The sequence below is a fragment of the Lynx canadensis genome, chromosome B1 (genome assembly GCF_007474595.2).
Source record: "Lynx canadensis isolate LIC74 chromosome B1, mLynCan4.pri.v2, whole genome shotgun sequence".
NCBI classification, from domain to species: domain Eukaryota; kingdom Metazoa; phylum Chordata; class Mammalia; order Carnivora; family Felidae; genus Lynx; species Lynx canadensis.
Window position 1 is genome coordinate 166004744 of NC_044306.2, and position 25121 is coordinate 166029864.

Genomic DNA, 25121 nt, shown 5'->3' on the forward strand with positions numbered 1-25121 from the left:
AAACTGAGGGTTGATGGGGGGTGGGAGGGAGGGGAGGGTGGGTGATGGGTATTGAAGAGGGCATCTTTTGAGATGAGCACTGGGTGTTGTATTGGAAAGCAATTTGACAATAAATTTCATATATTTAAAATAAATGAATAAATAAACATTAAAAATTAAAAAAAATAAAAATAAATTAATTTTGTTGCTATTTGGCATAGGAGGCGCCTCTTACTAAACACACAGATGGCCTTTCTATTTGTTGACTGAAATTACATTTTTAAGATAATATGCATCTAAATCACTAGGTCTTAGCATATTTACTTAAAGCATAAGTTATCATTTCATAGTTGAGTCTAATGCATTGGCAAATGGACTCCGAAGGCAAAAAGAACAGCTAAAGATGAGCGTCAGTGTATAGCTGTTTTTCCATTTTTTCCCCCTTTTCCCATATGTCACTTTTTTTTTTTTTTTAATTTTTTTTTTTTTCAACGTTTATTTATTTTTGGGACAGAGAGAGACAGAGCATGAACAGGGGAGGGGCAGAGAGAGAGGGAGACACAGAATCGGAAATAGGCTCCAGGCTCTGAGCCATCAGCCCAGAGCCCGACGCGGGGCTCGAACTCCCGGACCGCGAGATCGTGACCTGGCTGAAGTCGGACGCTTAACCGACTGCGCCACCCAGGCGCCCCCATATGTCACTTTTGATCTTCTCTTAGGAAAGCTGTCCTATTTATATTGCAGCATGGAGATTATCGAATATTTCTGCTCTAAAAATTACAGTTTTCATGGTATACAGAAGTCAAGCCAAGCCTTTTAAAAAAAATGCTTATTTATTTATTTTGAGAGAGAGAGGAGAGAGAGAGTGAGCATGTGAGTGGGGGAGGGGCAGAGAGAGAGGGAGAGAGAGAATCTCAAGCAGGCTCTGTGCTGCCAGGGCAGAGCCTGACGTGGGGCTCCATCTCACGAACCGTGAGATCATGACCTGAGCCAAAATCAAGAGTCAGACACTTAACTGACTGAGCCACCCAGGCACCCCCAGAAGTCAAGACTTTTTAAGAAGACAGAAATCATGACTTTGCGCTATAATTTTTCTACATTGCTTCATCAAATCCATCATTATTTTCATCTCCACATCTATTGCAAATAACCTTTTCTTCTGTCTTCAGGTTGTAAAGAGAGAGATCTTTGGGAATGTCCATCCAATAAACAATGTTTGAAGCACACAGTTATCTGTGATGGGTTCCCAGACTGCCCTGATGCCATGGATGAGAAAAACTGTTGTAAGTGTTTACCTTGAATTGACCAACACAACTTTTTATATGTTAAACACTGATTACCTCTAATTTTGAATATAATCTAGAAATTTGGAAATATGTATCAAAAGCTTTTAGTATGTTCAGATCTTACAAACAAATCTCCACTTATAAAAATATATGCAAGAACATAAACATGTGTAAATTATATGCACAGTGATATTATTCTAGTATTATTTATCACATGGAAAAATTATAATTTTATCCAACTATATAAAAAAAGAGGACAGAAAATACAACCCTAAAATGCAATAATATGCAAACATTAAAAATCAAATGGAAAGAATAATTTCTCCTGGGTTCATTACATGTCATTAGGCAAATAAAACAAAATATAAAGTATTATGTGCACTATTGTTGTGAATTTTTAAAGTGCTGATACCCACATATAGGAAAAGATCAGAAAGTCACAAGAAACAGTTTACAGTTCTTATCTCTAGGTGGTGGGATTATTAAGTGTTTTTGCTTTTCTGTCTTTTCTACATTTTCTAAATGAATGGCCGCTACTTTTAGAACCAGAAAAAAATTATCTCTCAAGATATTTTATCTACTAGTAACAGAAAGCCCAGCTCAGGCTGACTTAAACAGTGAAGACTTTATTTTATTTTATTTTATTTTGTTTTATTTTTATATCATATGTATCACTGTCTTGTATTATCATTTTAAAAGTCAAGTACAGGAAGGATTCTTGAGGCTAGATGTTGGAGTTCAGCACCTCTTCTTAGATTCTTTAAGTTCAGCTTGACTTCAGACTAGATCTGCGAGAGTCAAAAGATGGCTGCCAAGAGCAACTGAGATGCCATGCTTTCTTGATCATATCCAGTGAGAAGGAGTGATGATGACCTTGCCCTTATCTCTGGAATATCACTTAAGGGTTCACTCAGATTGGCCAACTTTGAACAAGGTTCCAGCTAGCATTCAGGGGTCTTTGTGTGAATTAGAAAAGATACCACCTAAATAGCTGGATTGCAAAAAGAAGCACCCCTTAGTGAAAACCAATTAGAAAAAGTGCTGTTTCCTTCAGGCTGCCCCTGTCCCAGGTTGGGATGCATGATCTGGCCAGTAGGGTTTGGGTAGGAACTATCTTGGAAAGCACAACCCAAGAAATGGTAGGCCAGAACTCTGATCTTGGGTCCCATCTTTTCCGTTGGGCTAGTAACTATACTCAGAAGAAAAATAGTTGTAGCTAGAAAATGCAATGTCCCACTTACACTAGTCAGGATCTTCTGGAGCTGTGGGAAGCTGAACAGAATCAGGTTCCCTTAAAAAAGGAGGAAGAAAGGAAATGGATGTTAGGCAGGCGGGCAATCAAGGAGTGTCACTATGATTTTAAAAACCCAGCAGAATTAGTATGTGATTCAGGGAGTCATTTAATAGTAGAGATTTTTAAAGAATAAACATTATCCATGTATGGGGACAGAGCTGGTTTCCATCTTGTGGTCACTTCATTCTGCTCATCCCCAGTGCTGGCCTCATGCCACATCAGATTTTAACGCTGTTCTCTCAATCTTTGGAAGTTCTGCTGCTCTGGGTACCACTTTTTCAATCCTGGTGTCAGAACTAGACAATTTAGTGACGTGGAGATGGTAGTATCATTTAAATGCTCGCTATTTGCATGGATTGGCATCTGTGATAGGAGTTTTTACCAATTCAGTTATTCTGTCCTGAAACCTGTTTGGAGGCCTCAGGGACCCGCAGCTTTTCTTCCTTCCCTGCTCCTGCTGACAGATGATAATGTGCATGTGAATGATGATCACACTTGTTTAATGTTTCCATCGTCTCGCTTCTTGTTCCCCATGCCAGCATTTTGCCAAGACGATGAACTAGAATGCGCGAACCATGAGTGTGTGTCCCGTGAGCGCTGGTGCGATGGTGAAGCCGACTGCTTGGACAGTTCTGATGAGTGGGACTGTGGTGAGCTGTGTGTTTCTGCCATTGGCCACCCACTGGAACACCTATCAGCTATTTGAGCTTAATAAGTCCTAAGTGACTTCACAGGATTTACTGACCAATTTCATCTGTTTTGTTTTACTATGATAACAGCTGGCAGTAGTGATTCAGAGATGTTATTTCCAACACACAGAACATTTCCCCCTAAGTTATTTTGTTATTTGAAATGTCCATATTATATGTAAAAACATCTGGGTTTAAATTGTTATGACCATATAGCTGCTAGAATACAATTTTTAGACTCTTTATTATCACCCAGCTTCAACAATTATTAATATTCTGTCATTCTGATATCATGGACACCTCCTGGAATAGGGTATTAGAGTGGGTCTTTCACATGAATAGACATTTCTCCAAAGAATACATACAAATGGCTAAGGCACATGAAAAAATGCTCAACATCACTCATCACCCGGGAAATACAAATCAAAACTACGAGATACTACCTCAGAATGGCTAAAATTAACAACTCAGGAAACAACAGATGTTGACGAGGATGCGGAGAAAGGGGAACCCTCTTAACACTGGTTGGTAGGAATGCAGACTGGTACAGCCACTCTGGAAAACAATATGGAGGTTCTTCAAAAAGTTAAAAATAGAACTACCCTACAATGCAGCGATTGCACTACTAGGTATTTATCCAAAGGATACAAAAGTACTGATTCAAAGGGGCACAGGCACGCCAATGTTTATAGCAGCTTTATCAATAATAGCCAAATTATAGAAAAAGCCCAAATGTCCATTGACCGATGAATGGATAAAGAAGAGGTGGTATGTACATACAATGGAGTATTACTTGGCAATCAGAAAGAATGAAATCTTGCCGTTTGCAACAAAGTGGATGGAGCTAGAATGTGTTACGCTAAGTGAAATAAGTCAGTTAGGAAAAGACAAATATCGTATGATTTCACTCATGTGGAGTTGAAGGAACAAAACAGATGAACACAGGGGAAGGGAAGGAAAATTAAAATACTATAAAAACAGAGAGGGGGACAAACCATAAGAGACTTAATGATAGAGAACACACTGAGGGTTGATGGAGGGGAGGTGGTGGAGTGATGGGCTAAGTGGGTGATGGGCATTAAGGAGGGTGCTTCTTGTGATGAGCACTGAGTGTTGCATGTAAGTGATGAATCACTAGATTCTACTCCTAAAACTAATACCACACTGTATGTTAACTAAGTTGAATTTAAATAAGATCTTGGAGGGAAAAAAAAAAAGAGAAAAAAATGTAAAATGCTCATGGAAAATCCAACAAACTATATTCAAAGTTTTGAAATAAATTATTATTGATTATTTTTAAAAAAGCGGGTCTTCCGTCTTCCCTGTGCTCTTGCTCTAGATCCAAAGGAAATAGATATCTACCTAGCTCCTTACATGGACAGGACCTAAAGGCATCTCCCACCAGTATCCAGTGTTGCAGTTTGTAATCTTGGGTTTGATTAATTCTGTTGTTCCATACTCATCATCCTTCCATTCACTGAGCTCTTATTTCAGTCCTTTGCATCATCTGGCCACACCATGATCATCATTTGTGCTGTGATTAATTGCACAGTGTTTCACAAGTAATCTATGGCGTAGGAAGTAGAGAGGATGCTCTATTGTAAAATAGGAATTAGAGCATATACCAAATTAGTCCTAATTTAACATCGCTTGCCTACCCTTGCCTTCTCACATACTCTCTTGAAAGGAAATGAAATGAACAAAGTGACAACTAACCCCTGATAGCTGTGCAAATCACTGGATAAACTCAAGGGATTTGAGTGCTGCCTCTGGTCGTCTTGTAAGTCGTAAAGAAAAGTTAAGAACTGCCCATGTCTTTCACTAGAGCCTGTGGTTCCTGGAGGGCAGAGAACATTTCTAATTCACTTTTTGCAGTCTTCCACAACACTGAGAGCAGTGCTAAGCACAGGGCAAGCACTCATCAAGTGGTTCTTAATTAAAACAATGAAACACAAACGCAAGCAAAGCGAAAGCATAAGTTAGCCTTTGGTTTCCTGAGCAGAAATGTTTCTAATTAGGGTTTTCCCTTTCTTTTTTTTCTCTGCAGTGACCCTCTCTAAAAATGTGAGCTCCTCCTCATTCCTGACGGCTCACAGATCTGCCAAAGAACACCACGTGTGTGCGGATGGCTGGCAGGAGACGTTGAGTCAGCTAGCCTGCAAGCAGATGGGTTTAGGGTAAGGTCAGTAGTTTGTAGCACTGATGAGTTTCTCAGAAGGCTTCGTGGAATTGGCAATAACATCTTCCTTATGAATGCAGTGAGTTAGTGCTCTCACATAGAGCCCTCCAGGGCATGGGAAATTAATCAGGTGAGAGAACCATATTTAATGACAGGCACCTGCTCTGAAGAGGCTGCGGTGAAAAGCCACTCTGACGAAGCCTCTCGCTACATGTAAATGCAGTAATTGTATTTTAACAACTTCTGAAAGGAAACACTTTGAGTGTTTGCAAAAGCATTAAGACGGTTTCCTCCAAGCAACCTGGATGGGGAAATATTGAGGTTTTTCTCCCAAGAGGTTACTGAAACTTTCTTTTTAAGCAACACACATTTTTTAATAAGTTGAGAAATAGAACTTAAAGTTGACGGCATTTCAGTTTACCCTCACTAGTAATTAGGAAACGTAAATCAGGAAATAGTTCGCCATTTTGGCTCCTTAGTAGAATGAAAAGACACTAACTCTGGCTTTGATACAAATAGACTGAAACCTATACTTTGAAAGTTGGATACTTGCTATGTTGTGGGGTTTTCTTTTTCAGTTCTGTTGGGGATGGAAAGCAATAACTGAGGGTCTTAGATGTATATGTGAGGATATGTATTCACATATATATTTTTTTAACCCTGCTGTATGTGAGATTTGGGGGGAAATGTGGAAATGATGGAAATAAAAGACAAACAAATTTTAAAATTCTAGAATAAAAAATTGAGTAAATGTCATTTCCCAGGATTCCACTGAACAAACTTGAAACAATTTTTCAATAACGAGGTATGAATTATGGGATAGAAACTAGCAGCGCATTTTTGTTATCTCAGTTTGAAGAGTGACATAAATCCCAGTATCTTCAGCCTATTTTCCCCATGTAAAGTCTTACATCTTTGGAAAGTTGAGTAACTGATGCTACTATGTAAGAAAGAACTTTCAACTTTGCCAGAGCGGAAAAATTATATCCATCAAGATCCATTAAATTATACTTCATTTTCACAACATCCTTACGGATATCTAAATGAAATGGTATGTGACTGTGATCAGAGATAAATGAAAAGCCTTTTGAATGAGCTTTATTTTCCTCTCACCAAAACATAGGTTATTTCTTAATATGAAAACTGGATTAACATAATGATCGATAACTGTTGAGAGTTCCGAGGAAAAGTCGCAACCACAAAGATTTTGCCAGCCAAAAAATTCTTCCGACAGGCCACCCTGCTCTATTATAAACAGAAGGGATCTTGTTTTAAATATTCTCTTTGATATCTCTTCTAATTTTTTTGTATATTGGATTTTCATTTTTTATTTTGATGAGATACATATAACATAACTCACAATCTTAACCATTTTAAAGGGTAAATTCAGTGGCATTTAGTGTATTCACAATGCTATGCAGCCATCTCCATTATCTGGCTTTTTTCACTTAGCATAGTGTTTTTATACAACTATGGACCAGCATTTCATTGCTGTTTATGGCTGAAAAAATATTACATTGCATGGATACACCACATTTTTAAATCTGTTCATCCAACGAGGCACATTTTGGTGGTTGCCATCTTTGGCTATTGTATGCATATTGTATTTTTTTTTTTAATTTCTTATGCTACTTTCTTCATTTCCTTAAAATAGTGGGAAAATGTTATTTCAATATATTAGATATTTAAAATGTAAAAAGACATTTAGATTTTTTTTAAACATACCTTTATTTCACAGAAAAGCTAGGAAAGTCAGAGAGCAGTGTGGCTGGAAAACCATAAGCATTATTTGAGTGAGTTAATGGGTAAGTAGTGATAAGTCTTTGAAGGAAATGAGTAGGAAGGGTAACCTTAGTATTTTTGTACTTTCTGATTGCCGTCAAGAGAACTCTTCAGTTTTCTTGGGTAGATCGTGAATTGACAGAAATCTGGAGAGCCAGGCTGGGGCAGGAATGAAGATAATGGGCAAGAAGAGGCCATTGATTCCTACAGTAGGAATGGGCTACTTAGGAATCTGCTCTGTTCCTACTGTCTCTGGAGCCGCAGCTGTACTGTGAATTCACAGTTCTGCCACTGATGCCTCAAACTCTAAGTGAGCCTGCATCTGAGTCATTTCCTCTAGATTCAAAGTCCCTACAGAAAGGTCTGTCTGGCCATGATTAGTCATTGACCTACACTCCAGCTGCCAAAGGAAGGGAAAACATTATAGCTGTCCTCTTTAAGCTTCTGGAGTGGAGTAGGTCTGTCTTTATACCTTCAAACATGCTTTACACCCAGAAACTTGAAGCTTAAAGCACAACCCCAATTAGTTCTATTCAGTATGTCTTTCCTATTGGGGTTTTGTTTTGTTTTGTTTTGTTTTGTGTTGTTGTTGTTGTTGTTTTGAGAATCTGCTTATGGGCCTTGAACTAGAGTAGGCATTATGTGGAGGATGCAGGGGTGAAAATATCATCAAAGAGCTTACCATGTAGTGGGGAAGACACATAAGGAAACAACCTAGAACATAAAGTTGTTGGAAAAAACTTCCAGACTCTTTGTCATCTGAGAATGGTTCATGTACAGCATAGCACCTGGCATACCTATTAGAAGTATATAAGAAAAATATTCAACTCTATCATTGTCTTGATATTATAATATACATTTATTAAGTCATTCATTTAGTCATTCAGTAAACATTTATAGAGAATAACATTGTAGTGTAGTGTCCCAAACTAATATACTTTAACTCCAAATGCAGGGAGGGTACAGGTTGGAGTTAGTTTATCAAAATGTAAGTCTAGACCAAATTACATGTTTTGCGGGGCTTCTATTGAAATACTTTCATGATAGAGGCAGTTGATTAAAAAACCTACACTTGGAGTTTTTCAGATGCAAATTACACCTTCCATGTCTAACAGCACAAATGCTCAGCTCTCAACTAAGTGCTTGCCCAAATGAGAAGAATGAGAGTTCTTTGCTGAATCTGTACAACTTTTTACGCCCATCTGCAGATATCTTGAGTTCACCCCAGCCTGGAAGTATGATGACTATTTGATTAGACAAGGATATAAATCAGCCCCTAATTCTCATGACAGTATATTGACTTTGCTACCTACATGCCCAGTATTAGAAACATATGGACATTTATTTAATCAACAATACAAATCAGAATTTAGACTGCCCTCTAATACTTGCCAAATGTTCAGTTCAGACATCTGGTATTTGAGAAAGTTGGTCTAAGAGAATGTGATTCTCAGTGTCCCTTGGCTTCATAAACTTTATATAAAACCAGATCATCTGGAAATAGGCTATTCTACTTTGACAAAAATTCCTATATGGGATTGGTTGAAGTTTGATTTTGTGTCCTAATGTTTTAGAGTTGGTCAATAGAAGCACCAGGCTTCCAAAGAATATTTCTTTATTTTGGGCTAAACCACAAAGATAGCCTCAATTGTATTACCTGAGAGTCGCTGATATAAGGATTTATATCGAAATTTTTCCCGGAAGTGTACTTCCAGGGAAAATCTTCTAACTTCAGATTCCATTTGTCACATAAGGATGGTTTCCTTATTGATTGACTTCCATGAAACTCGTGAAGCTCAAAGACAAGACTGAATCCTGTGTGGTAGTAGATTCAGCCCAGGCTGCTGGTCCTGTACAAGGAAACCATGGAAAAGAAGCTTGAATCCTTATGGTCTTTTTTAAAAATATACAATATAATTCATATACCATAAAATTCACTCTTTAAAAGTGTACAATTCAGTCGTTTTTAATATATTCACAATATTGTGCAGTCATCACCACTGATTCCTAAACATTTCATCACTTGGAAAAGAAACCCCATGCCTCTAACAATCACTCCCCGTTTCTCCTCCCTAAACCCCGGACAAACACGACTTTCTGCTTCTAGAGACTTGCCCATCGTGCACGTTTCATAAAAACAGAATCATCTAATATATGCCTTTTTTTGTCTGGTCTCTTTCACTTGGCATAATGTTTTCAAGGTTTATCTATGTTTTATAATATGTATCAGTGCTTCATTCCTATCTATGGCTGAATAATATTCCATTGTGTAGATATATCCACACTTTGATTATCCATTCCTCAATTGATGGATATTTGGGTTGTTTCCATTTTTTTGGCTCTTATGAAAATGTTGCTAAGAACATTGATGTACAACTTTTGTGTGAATGCATGTTTTCAGTTTTTCCTGGGTGTAGACTCAGGACTAAAATTGCTAGGTCAGATTTTTAATTTTTTGAAGAACTGCCGAACTGTCTTCCAAAAGGGCTGCACCACATTATACTTTTCCCAGCACTGCATGAGGGTTCCAATTTCTCCATATCCGTGTCAATACTTGTTATTATTTACTTTTTATTGTAGCCATTTTCTGACTAAAAGGTATCACTCTGGTTGTTATTGAGAATATGCCGTAGGAAGGCAAGAGTAGAAGCAGGAAGACTAGTTAGGAGGCCACTGAAGTCATCCAAGTAAGACATTTGGGTGGCTCAGATCAGAATGGTAGCAGAGAACATGGCGATAAATGATTTAATCCTGAATATATTTTATTTTCTTTTTTTTTCAACGTTTTTTTATTTATTTTTGGGACAGAGAGAGACAGAGCATGAACGGGGTAGGGGCAGAGAGAGAGGGAGACACAGAATCGGAAACAGGCTCCAGGCTCCGAGCCATCAGCCCAGAGCCTGACGCGGGGCTCGAACTCACGGACCGTGAGATCGTGACCTGGCTGAAGTCGGACGCTTAACCGACTGCGCCACCCAGGCGCCCCAATATATTTTAAAAAGTGGAGCCAACAGGACTCCCTGACAGATTGGATATTGATTGGAGATTGAGAAGAGTCACTAATGACTGAAAGGTTTTTTTTTTTGACTCAAGCAACTGTAAAGATAGTATTGTAGTAAACTGAGATGGGGAAGACTGTAGATGGAGCAGGTCTGGGGAGAAAGATCAGTTCTGTGATCTTGTGAAATTTGGGATGTCTATTAGACAGCCAAATGGACTCTAGTCTGGAGTTTAAAGTTGCTTTTTAAAAATTTTTTAAAAATTTGCATCCAAATTAGTTAGCATATAGTGCAACAATGATTTCAAGAGTAGATTCCTTAGTGCCCTTTACCCATTTAGCCCATCCCCCCTCCCACAACTCCTCCAGTGACCCTCAGTTTGTTCTCCATATTTAAGAGTCTCTTATGTTTTGTCCCCCTCCTTGTTTTTATACTATTTTTGTTTCCCTTCCCTCATGTTCATCTGTTTTGTCTCTTAAAGTCCTCATATGAGTGAAGTCATATGATATTTGTCTTTCTCTGACTAATTTCGCTTAACATAATACCCTCCAGTTCCATCCACGTGGTTGCAAATGGCAAGATTTCATTCTTTTTGATTGCTGAGTAATACTCCATTGTGTGTGTGTGTGTGTATATATATATATATATATATATATATATATACCACATCTTCTTTACCCATTTATCCATCGATGGACATTGGGGTTCTTTCCATACTTTGGCTATTGTTGATAGTGCTGCTATAAACATTGGGGTGCATATGTCCCTTTGAAACCCCACACCTGTATCCCTTGGATGAATACCTAGTAGTGCAATTGCTGGGTTGTAGGGTAGTTCTATTTTATGTTTTTGAGGAACCATCATACTATTTTCCAGAGTGGCTGCACCAGCTTGCATTCCCACCAACAATGCAAAAGAGATCCTCTTTCTCCACATCCTTGCCAACATCTGTTGTTGCCTGAATTGTTAATGTGAGCCGTTCTGACAGGTGTAAGGTGGTATCTCATTGTGGTTTTGATTTGTATTTCCCTGATGATGAGTGATGTTGAGCATTTTTTCATGTGTCGGTTGGCCATCTGGATGTCTTCTCTGGAGAAGTGTCTATTCATGTCTTTTGCCCATTTCTTCACTGGGTTATTTGTATTTTGGGGGTTGAATCTGATAAGTTCTTTATAGATTTTGGATACTAACCCGTTATCTGATATGTCGTTTGCAAATATCCTCTCCCGTTCTGTCAGTTGCCTTTTAGTTTTGCTGATTGTTTTCTTCGCTGTGCAGAAGCTTTTTATTTTGATGAGGTCCCAGTAGTTCATTTTTGCTTTTGTTTCCCTTGCCCCCAGAGACATGTTGAGTAAGAAGTTGCTGTGGCCAAGATCAAAGAAGTTTTGCCTGCTTTCTCCTCTAGGATTTTCATGGCTTCCTGTCTTACACTCAGGTCTTTCATCCGTTTTGAGTTTATTTTTGTGTATGGTGTAAGAAAGTGGTCCAGGTTAATTTTTCTGCATGTTGCTGTCCAGTTTTCCCAGTACCACTTGCTGAAGAGACTGTCTTTATTCCATTGGATATTCTTCCCTGCTTTGTCAAAGATTAGATTAATCTTTGTCAAAGATTAGGTTTGTGGGTCCATTTCTGGGTTCTCTATTCTGTTCCATTGATCTGAGTGTCTGTTCTTGTGCCAGTACCATACTGTCTTGATGGTTACAGCTTTCTAGTATAGCTTGAAGTCCGGGATTGTGATGCCTCCTGCTTTGGTTTTCTTTTTCAAGATTGCTTTGGCTATTCAGGGTCTTTTCTGGGTCCATACAAATTTTAGGATTATTTGTTCTAACTCTGTGCAGAATGCTCGTGTTACTTTGATAGGGATTGCATTGAATATGTAGATTGTTTTGGGTAGTATTGACATTTTAACAATATTTAAGTTTTACTTACAATATTCTTCCTATTCAGGAGCATGGAATCTTTTTTTCCTTTTTTTGTGTGTGTCTTCTTCAATTTCTTTCATATGCTTTCTATAGTTCTCAGTGTATAGAGTTTTTACCTCTTTGGTTAGATTTATTCCTGGGTATTTTATGGTTTTTGGTGCAATTGTAAATGGGATCGATTCCTTGATTTCTCTTTCTGTTGCTTCATTGTTGGTGAATAGGAATGCAATGGATTTCTGTGCATTGATTTTATATCCTATAACTGTGATGAATTCATGAACCAGTTCTAGCAGTTTTTTGGTGGAATCTTTTGGGTTTTCCATGTAGAATATCACGTCATCTGCGAAGAGTGACAATTTGACCTCCTCCCGGCCGATTTGAATGCCTTTTATTTCTTTGTGTTGTCTGATTGCAGAGGCTAAGACTTCCAATAGTATGTTGAATAACAGTGGCGAGAATGGACATCCCTGTCTTGTTCCTGACCTTACGGGGAAAGCTCTCAGTTTTTCCCCATTGAGGATGATATTAGTGTTGGGTCGTTCATATATGGCTTTTATGATCTTGAGGTATGCTCCTTCTATCCCCACTTTCTTGAGGGTTTTTATCAAGAAACGATGCCGTATTTTGTCAAATGCTTTCTCTGCATCTGTTGGAGGATCATATGGTTCTTGTACTTTCTTTTATTGATGTGATAAACCATGTTAATTGTTTTGTGGATATTGAACCAGCCCTGCATCCCAGGTATAAATCCCACTTGGGGTCTCTGTCTGGTTTTGGAATCAAGGTAATGCTGGCTTCATGGAACGAGTTTAGAAGTTTTCCTTCCATTTCTATCTTTTGGAACAGAATAGGTGTTAACTCTTCCTTAAATGTTTGGTAGAATTCCCCTGGAAAGCCATCTGAAGTTTTTGTTTGTTTGTTTGTTTCTTTGTTTTTAAGTTTTACTTACTTTTGAGAGTGAGAGAGAGAATGCAGACTGGGGAGGGGCAGAGAGAGAGAGAGAGGGAGACAGAGGATCCAAAGTAGGTTCTGTGCTGACAGCACAGAGTCCAATATGGAGCTCTAACTCATGAACCATGAGATCATGATCTCAGCTGAAGTTTAATGCTTACCTGACTGAGCCATCCAGGTGCCCCTCAAGTCTGGAGTTTATTAGAGATGTTTGAACTAGAGCTATATATTTGAAAGTCACCTGGATACAGACAGTATAAATTTATGGGACTGGTGACATAATCAAGGGAGTGAATTTATGTATTTATTTTTTAATTTTTCTTAATGCATATTTATTTTTGATATAGAGAGAGATAGAGCGTGAGTGGGGGAGGGGCAGAGAGAGAGAAGGAGACACAGAATCCGAAGCAGGTTCCAGGCTCTGAGCTGTCAGCACAGAGCCTGATGCAGGCCTCAAAGTCACAAATAGCGAGATCATGACCTGACCTGAAGTCTGATGCTTACCTGACTGAGCCACCCTGATGCCCTAAGAGCGAGTTTAGATAGAGAAGATAAGACCAAGAGCTGAGCCCTAACATTAAGAGGGTGGGAGAAGAGAAGTAGTAAAGCCAAAGGAGATGAGAGAGGACAACCCAGGGGTAGGAGGATGTGATATCCTGGAAACCAAGGGAAGAAAGTGTATCAAGGCAGAAGCAACGGTCAGTTGTGTTAAAAGTTGCTGAGAAGTCAAGTAAAATGAGGGCTGACTTTTGGTTTCAGCAATGTGCATGTCATTGGCATGAGTAGTTTTAGTGGAGTGAGTGGGGCAAAAACATAAGATAGTGAAAGGAGAGAGATAAAAGATAGTATAGAACTTTTAGGAGGGGGGCACCTGGGTGGCTCAGCCGGTTGAGCGTCCGGCTTGTGAGTTCGAGCCCCGAGTCGGGCTCTGTGCTGATAGCTCAGAGCCTGGAGCCTGCTTCAGATTCTGTGTCCCCTCTCTCTCTGTCCCTCCCCCACTCATGCTCTGTCTCTCTCTGTCTCAGAAATAAATAAACATTAAAAATTTTTTTTTTAAAAAAAGAACTTTTTGGAGGGATTTTGTTGTAAAGAGAAGCATAGAAATGTGAGTAGTGGTTGGTGGGGGAAGTAGGATTAGGAAATGTTTGGTGCCTCCATTTCCTGGGAAGCACTCAGTATCCCATGGATAAATTATTAATAGGGACCTACCTGCCATAGTAGGAACATCATGTACAATTGCTATTGAATGTTTGTGTTCCTCCAAATTCATATGTTAATTCCTAATGTCAAGTGTAATGGTATTAGGAGGTGGGGCCTTTGGGAAGTGTTTGGGTCATGAGAGTGGAGCCCACATGAATGGAATTAGTGTCCTTGTAAAAAGAAACCCCAGAGAGCTCTTTCACCCCTTCCACCATGTGATGACCCAGCAAGAAGATGGCCATCTTATTATAAACAAGGAAGCGGGTATTTACCAGACACCAAATCTGCCAAGACCTTGGTCTTGGATTTCTCAACTTCCAGAACTGTGGGAAATAAATTTCTGTTGTTTACAAGCCACCCAGGCTATGGTAATTTGTTATAGAAGACTGAATAGATTAAGGTAGAAATAAATAATTTCTCTGGAAAAATCTTTCATTTCACATATATTTTTTTTTAACCAAAAAAGTTTGGACTATTTTCCCCAATTAGTGGACTCACCATAAACTATTTCATCTTTCTTTAACTTTGTACCCCTTTATACGCTCCTTCTCTTTCAAGACTGGCTTGTCCTTTATCCGTGTTCCACGGGCACATTCTTTCCTGCTTCTGTGTCTTTGTCCATAAATGTCCATACATTTCCTCTCCAAATTCTCAGGGCCTCACTCAAGCCCCATGACATCTGTGAAGACTTTCTCATCTGCATGTCTTTTTTTCTCTCTATACTTTCTGTGGTACATAAGAATTAGTATTACACAATTTCCCTCTTAATTCTACAATGCCATACCATTTTACTTTTATTTTTTTATTCTTTATCTTATTTCCCAGAAAGGTTATACAAAATAGTAATGGCTAATTTTCATTGTGTGCCAGGCTGCTCTGAGTCCTTGATACACATTAACCCAATTTATCCACACTATAATCTTGCAGTAGACATAGCATTATTATTTCTACTTTACGTATGAGGAAACTGAGGCTTAGATCAAGGAACTTTGCTAGGTCACAGAAAAATATGGTGCCGGGATGCAAGTCCAAGCAAAGGCAAAGGGCCTCGTGGGGAGTAGATCCCCTGTACATCCAGCTAATCAATAAACGTGACCCGATTGATGTGGCCAACCAGCTTCTTAAACATAAATCCCTTTTAGTATTGCTCCCTTCAAGATTTTTGGTGCAAGTCTTAGTACCATACCACCTAATGATCTTATCACTGTGGCATTTTTTTAAAAGTCGATTTATTTATTTTGAGAGAGAGAGTGAGCAAATGTGAGCAGGGGAGGAGCAGAGAGAGAGAATCCCAAGCAGACTCTATGCTGTCAGCGTGGAGCCTGACACAGGGCTGGATCTCACAAACCTGAGCCAAAATCAAGAATCGGCCACTTAACTGATTGAGCCACCTAGACACCCCCAATGTGGGATTTTTAAGTAGATAGTAGTGAGGAGGTGCAGCAGTGGAGAAAATTCATCATGCATGCAGGACAACAATGCAAGTGTTTTTCGGTTTTCAAAAAGCCACTTATAGTAATAAGTAGACGGTAGGCATATTCTGAGTAGAAGTTAGCTGAAGCACATCCATAAAAAGTTGTTTTCTTTCACACAGCAGCTTCACGGTTTTTCTGGCAGGCACGTAGCTTGGGCACAGGGAATTCAATCCTACACATTTCCAAGAAGCTGGTTAAGTGACTGCCTGGGTGAGAAGAAAATCAGATAGTCCAGAGTGCGAGTGTATCGTTCCCTGGAATGTGTTATTCTGGAGTGAGGATGAGGAATAATTTCGCAAAGAAGTGCTGTATCCTAAAGGAAGTTAAAGTGTTTTTTTAAGTTCTTCCATGAGACTACTGGGTATGAGGCTTTTTTTTTTTTTTTTTCAACGTTTATTTATTTTTGGGACAGAGAGAGACAGAGCATGAACGGGGGAGGGTCAGAGAGAGAGGGAGACACAGAATCGGAAACAGGCTCCAGGCTCTGAGCAGTCAGCACAGAGCCCGACGCGGGGCTCGAACTCACGGACCGCGAGATCGTGACCTGGCTGAAGTTGGACGCTTAACCGACTGCGCCACCCAGGCGCCCCTGGGTATGAGGCTTTAATAAAGCAAGGGAAGTCTATCAGTTGTCCTGAAAGCATTGCTGTATGATCGCCAACAGCAGGCTCTACCAAGAATTTAGATATTTGTTAGAAAACTGAATCTCGGGGTGCCTGGGTGGCTCAGTCGGTTGAGCGGCTGACTTCGGCTCAGGTCATGATCTCCCGGTCCGTGAGTTCGAGCCCCGCGTCGGGCTCTGTGCTGACAGCTCAGAGCCGGGAGCCTGTTTCAGATTCTGTGTCTCCCTCTCTCTCTCTCTCTGACCCTCCCCCATTCATGCTCTGTCTCTCTCTGTCTCAAAAATAAATAAACGTTAAAAAAAAAAATCTAGCAAACTGAATCTCAAACTGTGTTGGTAGAGTTAATGAATATTTTATGAACTTAAAAGGAAACTTCTCAGTGGTATAGAGAAATTCGCCGTTATTAATTAGAATGGAACTACGTGGGATTCTGAATTAATCAGATTGTTTTTTACTCTCTTACATTCCATTTTGTGGTGAAAAGTTTATCCGTGGAAAATGGACTCATATCCTGATTTTTTAAAACCAACAGATGGTTCTCCAGAATTAAGTACTGTCAAGACTCAGCTTTTAGCCAAAAATACCAGGGCTGATGTGAGCCAGAAGATTCTAGAATGGAAAAAATGCATCTCCATAATGTCTCTGGGGGACTTGGATTCCCCAGTCATCATAATGAATATAGCATTGCCATTGGACATAAATATGAGTGAGTTCTGGGAAGTTAAGAACGTGATTTAAGATAATCCATCAATAATTGACCAAAGAGGCCTGTATTCTTTCTGTTAGAAGTCCTTATCTGGCAGCTTACTCATTTTGGAACTTTTACCAGAAGACTCCTGGTGATGACTAACTTTAGATCTGTTACCTTTTTCATAGTGTCTTTCAAACTTACTGCAGTTTGACCGGCTTTTACCTCCAAGACAAGACTGACAGTCAGCAATGACATTATCTGCATGGCAAACCCACTAGTCTTTTCTTATTATTTATATAGTTTGGGCTCAAAATCCAATTCTTACTCTGGCTGTAAGACACTGGCCCCTCCCTCCCTCTTTTCTAGCATTCTCCGCGTGTCCATGAACTTTAGACACAATGACCTTATTACTGATGTTCAAACTGCAAACCCATTTCCACCTCAGGGGCTTTTGCCCTCATTGTTCTTCCTGCTTGGAATGCTGATCTGTAGACCTTTACGTGATCACCTCCCTCTCATCATTCATGTCGTCTTAGCTCGTACATCAAACACTTAGAAAGGCCTTCCTTAGCAACCCTAGTTGAAGCAGCTTTCACCCACACCAAGTCATTCTCTGCTTATTTTTCTTTCTTCAAAGCACAGTATTAGAAATTATTGTTAACATGTTTGTTATTTGTTTCTCTAAAATAATAGCCCCTTGAGGAAGGGACTGCGTCTAAATACAACACCCTTGTGTTGTCTCCATTCGCATTACACCTTATTAACCCCATAGTCATCAGGTTTAGCCTTTGTCCATCTGACTGCGTCATTTGTTCAATTCTGCCAGGATAATGTTCCTCCTGAGATCCAATTCACCTTACAACATTATCAGCTTGAACACTTACGGAGTAACCCAGTATTTCATTTATGAACATAAGTCAAATCTAATTTCTACCCAAGTTTTTATCCTTCCTACCTCTTCTCAACAGTAACAAAGGAACATATAGAATCTTGACTCTGAGGCATAATCATCTTTTAAGTAAAAAATTTCAATTAAAATCACTTGTAGCAGACATTTATTAAGTTGCTTCCCTGTATCCCTTCCTTTTGGGGACTTGCTTCACTCCTCATTCTATCCTTGGGATCCAAATGGGAGCTGCCATTTTGTACATGAACCACTCTTCTTGGCCTCACCTGGTTGAGGGGGAGGGACCTAACCCAAGCTGAACCAATCAAAGGACTTCACTTCTAGGTCACAGTGATTGGATTTGGGATACTTAAAGTTCTTCAACGAGATTTGTTTTTGGCTGAGCTAGAAGAAGAGACTTCTTTCCTTTTTGTTCACAAAGATGAATGAATTTGAGTTTAGAAGAGCAGGCAGCCTGTCCTCTGGTCTGTGGAAAGTCACATGGAGACAATAAAGCCACCCTCACATCACCTCCTGCTTCTTCTCACAGAAGAGGGTAGATGAGAGGTAGAGGGTCCTGAGGGCTCTTGGTTCTCTGGCACCCGCTTTTCTGAAGACCGTCCACATCTCCTTAGAAATTGATTACATTTCTAGGTTTTCATACTCAGATATTCCAGTGGTATTTTAGGGTTTTTTTTTGTTTGTTTGTTTATGTAAAACTAGTAACTGAATATATACATGAAAAAAAATATGTACATATATATACTTAATATATATGTATATATATACATATACATATATATAAGTGTACACTTATACACACATGTATATATGTATATATAATAAATATGTATATATAAAATAAATATGTATATATAATAAACATATAAAAACCTCAGTGTATGTGTATGTGTATATATATATACACACATATATATACATATATGTATATACACATATACACATATATGTATACATATATACATATACATATATACATATACACATATATGTATACATATACATATATATACATATACATATGTATACATATACATATACATATATACATATACATATATGTATATACACATATACACATATATGCATACATATACATATATGTATATACACATATATATATATACTGAAATCCCTAAAGTTTGAATTATTTTATCTTATATCCAGAGACATAGTCTGTCTTAATTGAATAAAGGGGTATTTTCTATACTTCTATAGTTTTCAAGAGGAGGAAGAAACAGGCACTTGACAAAGCAAGACTTCTGTTAGAAAAATTAATTCTACTCTGGCTCACAGTCTTTCTGAATTAGTGGAACAAAAAAATGGCGTATTGTAGTTGAAATTGGTAATCTCTGCTTTTATATTGATCAACTGAAAAGTGAAGACAAAGAGGAAACACTTTCTTTGAAACTAAACTCAAGCCACTCTCAATAAAATGTTGAATCTGTTTCTTAAAAAGAGTTTAAAAAATTTTCCAAAGGTTTTCTGCAAGTTATCAAAAAAGCCATGGAATTTTCTGCACACAAAATAGACCAAAGGACCGAAGGAAAGAGTTGGACAGTGTAGATTCTTTCTTTTTAAATAATTTATTTTTTTAATGTTTATTTATATTTGAGAGAGAAAAAGAGAGAGTGCATGAGCCAGAGAGGGGCAGAGAGAAATGGGCACAAAATCTGAAGGAGGCTCCCAGCTGTCAGCACAGAGCCTGACACAGGACTCAAACTCACAAGCTGTGAGATCATGACCTGAGCCAAAGTTGGACGCTTAACCAACTGAGCCATGCAAGTGCCCTGGGCTAGTGTGCATTCTGAAAGAGGCAGACACTTTTGCTCAAAAGTATACTTACCACTTGACCCCATGTACTCCGTTTGCTTCATAAGATTGAATTTTAAAAACGATCAAATGACATTTTAATTAAAAATTTTTATGATTGGTTGATTGTTTCACTTTTAATGACATGTTTATTTTCAACAATACTTTTTAAAATTAATTTAATTAGGGGCGCCTGGGTGGCGCAGTCGGTTAAGCGTCCGACTTCAGCCAGGTCACGATCTCGCGGTCTGTGAGTTCGAGCCCCGCGTCAGGCTCTGGGCTGATGGCTCAGAGCCTGGAGCCTGTTTCTGATACTGTGTCTCCCTCTCTCTCTGCCCCTCCCCTGTTCATGCTCTGTCTCTCTCTGTCCCAAAAATAAATACACGTTGAAAAAAAAAATTAAAAAAAAATAAATAATATAAAATAAAATTAATTTAATTTAACTTAATTTTTTTTAACTTAGAGAGTGCACACACATGCAAGAGCAAGGAAGGGGCAGAGAAAGAGAATCTGAGCCACCCAGGCATTCGATATTAATTTTATTTTCTAACTTATGTTAGAATAATGTATAGTTAATAGTTATATTTTATAAACTTATATTTTACTTCATGTTATAATTTTAGATAAATATGGATTAAAAACCTAGTTTTATTGATGTTTAAATTTTATGAAATATCAATACTGTGATTTAATTTAAATTCATAACATCCTCCTCTCTGCTTGGGGATAGTTTTTGTCACTTGGACCTATAGCTCATTGCCTCATACAGTTCTTATACTCTACCTCTGAGACAGACCAATGAATAAAATTATATGCCTTCAGTTAGGATTTCAACAAAAATATTTTTAGAAATACTAAGTTTACTGGAAAAATTAACTCAGACTTTATGCTGTCCTTTAAACATTACTACCAGGGGGAAGTTTTCCTGTATAAAGCATAAGCTGAGCTAACTTACCAGACAAATGACTCTATAGTGATACTCATTCCTGCTTTGTTTTAAACCTATTATGCCTTCTTGTCAGAATTTCCAGGTCATCTTTCCATTTGACAAAATAATTTAACTAATTTTTTAATAACATGTCTAGTCTATAGAAACCAAACAGAGATAATAATGTGACAGTGTTCACGAAAATATTTCTGAATTCAGAGAGCTAAATGTTTAGTGGAGACGTTCCAAGTTCTGAACAGGATATTTAGAAGAGCAAATAACGTATTTTGTCTACTACACTAGACATTTATATTTCAAGACCAACTGTTAGTATTGAAGGTGAAAGCTCAGATTATTTTTCCCCAGCAGTAGCCACAAGAGAACAGACTTTGCCCTGCTACTGAAATGTGTAACCTTTCTAGGTAATTCCTCCCCTGTTCTCTTGCTGCCGAAAGTGAAGAAGCCCTTGGTTTCTGGGAATTTGTGCTGACCTTCATTGTTTAAGTAAGCAACCCCAACATAAGGATAACACAAGCATTGAATGCCTTATTACTGAACACTGGGTGTCTTCAGTGTGGGAGGACAGGTCCGACTATCTAGAGATCTGGTTGTTCACCTAAGCCTTGAAATGCATCCATGTGTCATTCCTTTCAGAATGTCAAGATGTTTTAGAATTCTGGAGAAGTTCTATCTTCTCATTTTGGGGGCAGAGGAAGAATTATACATTTTTAAATATATATGTATGTCTTATGGCCACACAATTCAAGAAGCAAATTTGGAAATCCTTTTGCTTTTCTGTGCAGTACTGCCCCTCGACCCAGAGCAGAGGGCCCTGGCCCTGGGCTCCATGATTTAGAGCAGTGGTTCTCCACCAGGCTTAACTTTGCCCCTCAAGCGGCATTTGGAAACGTCTGTAAGACCCTTTTAATTGTCAGTCCAGGGGTGGCTACTAGCATCTCGTGGGTAGAAGCCAGGGATGACACTAAACATCCTAAAGAGCACCAGACGACTCCGCACAGTGAGTAATTATCTGGTCTAAAATGTCAACAGTGCCGAGGATAAGAAACCCTGATTTAGAGTGAACACTCTGGCCTTCCTCCCCAGCCATGCCTCACCCCATGGGGCAAGGAATCTGTCTTGCCCACCTGGAGCCTGGTCTGCCATCTGAAGCAATGTCTTCAAAGTGTGGTCCCAGACCAGCGGCGGCCGCATCACCTGCGATCTTGTTAGAAGGGTAGCCTTTGCGGCCCCATCTCAGACTCACTGAATCAGGGAATCTAGGAGTGGGGCCAGCAAGCTTTGTTGTAACGGGTCCTCCAGGTGATGATGAATGCCAAGGTTTGAAACCACTGTTCCAAAGAGGCCAAAATCCTATATTCCGAGCCTAAAAGATACGTTGGTCAAGATGGCAAGATAGAAACAGGTGAACATAGGGGAAGGGAAGGAAAAGTAAAATAAGGTAAAAAACAGAGAGGGAGGCAAACCATAAGAAACTCTTGAATATAGAGAACAAACCGAGGGTTGCTGGAGGGGAGGAGAGTGAGGCTAAATGGGGGATGGGCATTATGGAGGGCACTTGTGATGAGCACTGGGTGTTACATGTAAACGACGACTCATTAAATTCTATTCCTGAAACTAATACTACACTATATGTTCACTAACTTGAATTTAAATAAAATCTTGGGGGGAAAAAAGGGAAGATAGAAGACGTGTTCTTTAACAACTTGTGAATTTGATTTATAACATTAAATATGTAGACATATCTTATGTGGGCCTCCATTTGTACCCTTACTCACAACTGTTTGGCCCCCACGAATGTTTGGGATGGGTCTGTATCTGTGTCTCAGTTTTCTCAGACTGTCAGGCTGTCAAATGAGGGCACTGGATTAGATTGTCCCTTATTTTCTTTCTCTGTATATGATTTCATGGCTGCTATAGAAACATTCAGGGTTGATTATATTCCCTGAACACACTTTCTTAGGATACAGTGACTTTGATGCCTAATTACTAGTAAAATGGGTTTTGCTCTTTCGCTGTCTACCCAACAGACTTTCTTTAATTTGGTAAAATATGGAAAAAGGTAAGTCAAAATCACTACCGACTGTCAAACCAAATTTGAGCAGCTAAGTTCCAGATACCTTTTAATAGCATGATTTACACTATGTGCATAGTTATAAAAGTTAAAAAGTCCTTACACATATATTCTTGATGAGTATGTAAATTGCCATTAGTGTTTGAAGGGAAAATCCATACTGTGAGTCAAAGATTTCCATTTTGATTTGATACTTTTATATCTAGGAAATTATTTTTATTTTGGGAAACTGTGCATGTAGGCAAAGGTGAACAGTTAAAAGGGTTAACTGCTGTTTTTTGTTGTAAAAAAAATTGGAAACAGCCTACCTGTGGGTTAATAGTGGTCTGGGTAAGTAAATGTATGTACATCCATATAATAGTAAAACTCTGCAGCTGTAAAAAGAACACAGCATGTGTTGTTAATGAAGAGGGACCATGTGGTGTTCAAAGTGTTAGGAGTGGTCCTCTGGCATCAGACCACCGGGATTCAAATCCCAGTTCTGCCATCTAATCACTGTGTGACCTTGGGCAAGGTACCTACTCTCTTTTTACCTGAATTTTTTCATCTCCGAAAAAGGGAATAATGATGTCTACTTTCCAATATTGTTCAGAGGATTAAAGAAGATAAAATAGTGCAGTTGACAAATGTTAACTATTTTTACGGAAAGCCTTCCAAGATAAATCACTAAATAAAAATATCATCAGTACAATACAGAACAAGGTGTGTAGATTAAAAAAAAATACAACAGAAAACAAGGTGTATGGACTAAAAAAATCTGTGTATATATACATGAATTACAGCTAAAGCTTGGCAAGGTTACTCTCAGATGCTATTTATGGAGGTTGTTTCTATACATCTGGAATGGGAAGAATATTTTTTCACTGTATAATTTGTATTATTTTTTCCAGGTATAAGTATTTTTTAATTTTAAAAATTATCTAAAGAAAAAATTTTAAAAACTGAAATCACACAGATGCTCAGATTCTGTATGATGGCAGAAATACAACCATATGGATTTCCTGATATTTTTTTAATGAGCCATGGAATGGCATTTCTGGGGCTGAAAGATTTGTTTTTTGTGTATGAAAAGCATTCTAGTATTTAAGAATTTCATGGGAAACTAATTTTTGTAATGACATTCCCCTCTTCTTGATGATGAATTTCTTATATTTTCCACTTGATGTAAGTGAGAGATTCAGACTAAATTGCCTTTCTTGTTGGAGATTAATGAATGAAATGCAGAAACATCCCATGTGCCTTGCTCTGTGGAGACCTTTTTTCAGGGTAACTGAAGTTGCCTTGCAGATTGAAAGACTGAAGCTTCCTTTGCAATGATTTTTCTATCCACCATCAGTGCAAATCCTATGCTGAATAGACTTCCCTGTGCAAATCCCTTTTGCCTTATAAATACCTGCCTAAAGAATGACTTAAACAACAAATTTAATCTGATGCTTACCTTCCTTTGTCTTTTGGCCAGTAAAATGCCTGGAGTTAGGAGGCTCCCAAGTTGTTCTACCACAGAACATAATTCTCAGGATGCAGGTATCAGGAGAAATACTGTCAGTGGTATTTGTGACCTCTGTCTGACATTGAAAGTTTCCCTCTCACTATGCCTCCACATACGCAACTTCTGAGACTGACAGAAAGCCATACTCTCATTTTGGTCAAGGACAAGGAAAACCCTCATTTTGCAGTAGGTTTTGTGAACTCTTCAATGACCTCACTGTTCATTCAAGTTTCTAACTAAATTTAAATCTGGTGGAACTCTTCTTAAAGTGTGGTCAGGGTGCATGCTCTTTGCTTTAACATCCAGTGATTAGAATCCATTCATTATTAAGGGCTCTGTTTTGTTTTTTTCTTTGGCTCTTTTTCTGTCATCAGTTCTCTTTAGAGGGTTTCCCTCTTTTTAAAAGTAACAGGATTTGGGGAAGGTTTTGTTCCTTTTGTTTTCTATGATGAGATTAGTTAAATCTCATAAAGTGAAAATTTTAGAAATAATTTTTAAATAATAATCAGCTGCAATGTTCATTTCCCTTTCAATGCCACTGAACCGAACTTTGCTTCCCTTTTGTGCCCTCTACACCACCCCCTCTTTTTTTTCAAAAAGCGTCATCCATCCGTTATTGGAAAAGAAAGTCACTAAGCATGAAGACTTGATGCTGGCACAATTTCAGGATTTCCAGGTTCATTTGAACCCTCAGTGCTGTTGCCATTGCCCTCAGTTATCTTTGATGTGTTTCTTCAAACACTTCCACCAGGGAACGAATCCGTATATCTGTCACTTTCCTTGTCATCATGAGCCCCTGACATCCCCAACTTTCATCTGAGGA

The 25121-nt window shown here is 38.6% G+C and overlaps 1 protein-coding gene across 5 annotated transcripts in view; it reads left to right on the top strand.

The window, feature by feature from the left end:
* Positions 1-25121, top strand: part of CORIN (corin, serine peptidase) — a 260054-nt gene that overhangs the window by 205091 nt on the left and 29842 nt on the right. For all 5 annotated transcript variants that reach the window (XM_030313921.1, XM_030313922.1, XM_030313924.1 and 2 more), the window contains 3 exons: positions 1149-1262; positions 3099-3209; positions 5296-5425. In XM_030313921.1, coding sequence (XP_030169781.1) covers positions 1149-1262; positions 3099-3209; positions 5296-5425 — 355 coding nt within the window. The remainder of the gene's footprint in view (positions 1-1148; positions 1263-3098; positions 3210-5295; positions 5426-25121) is intronic.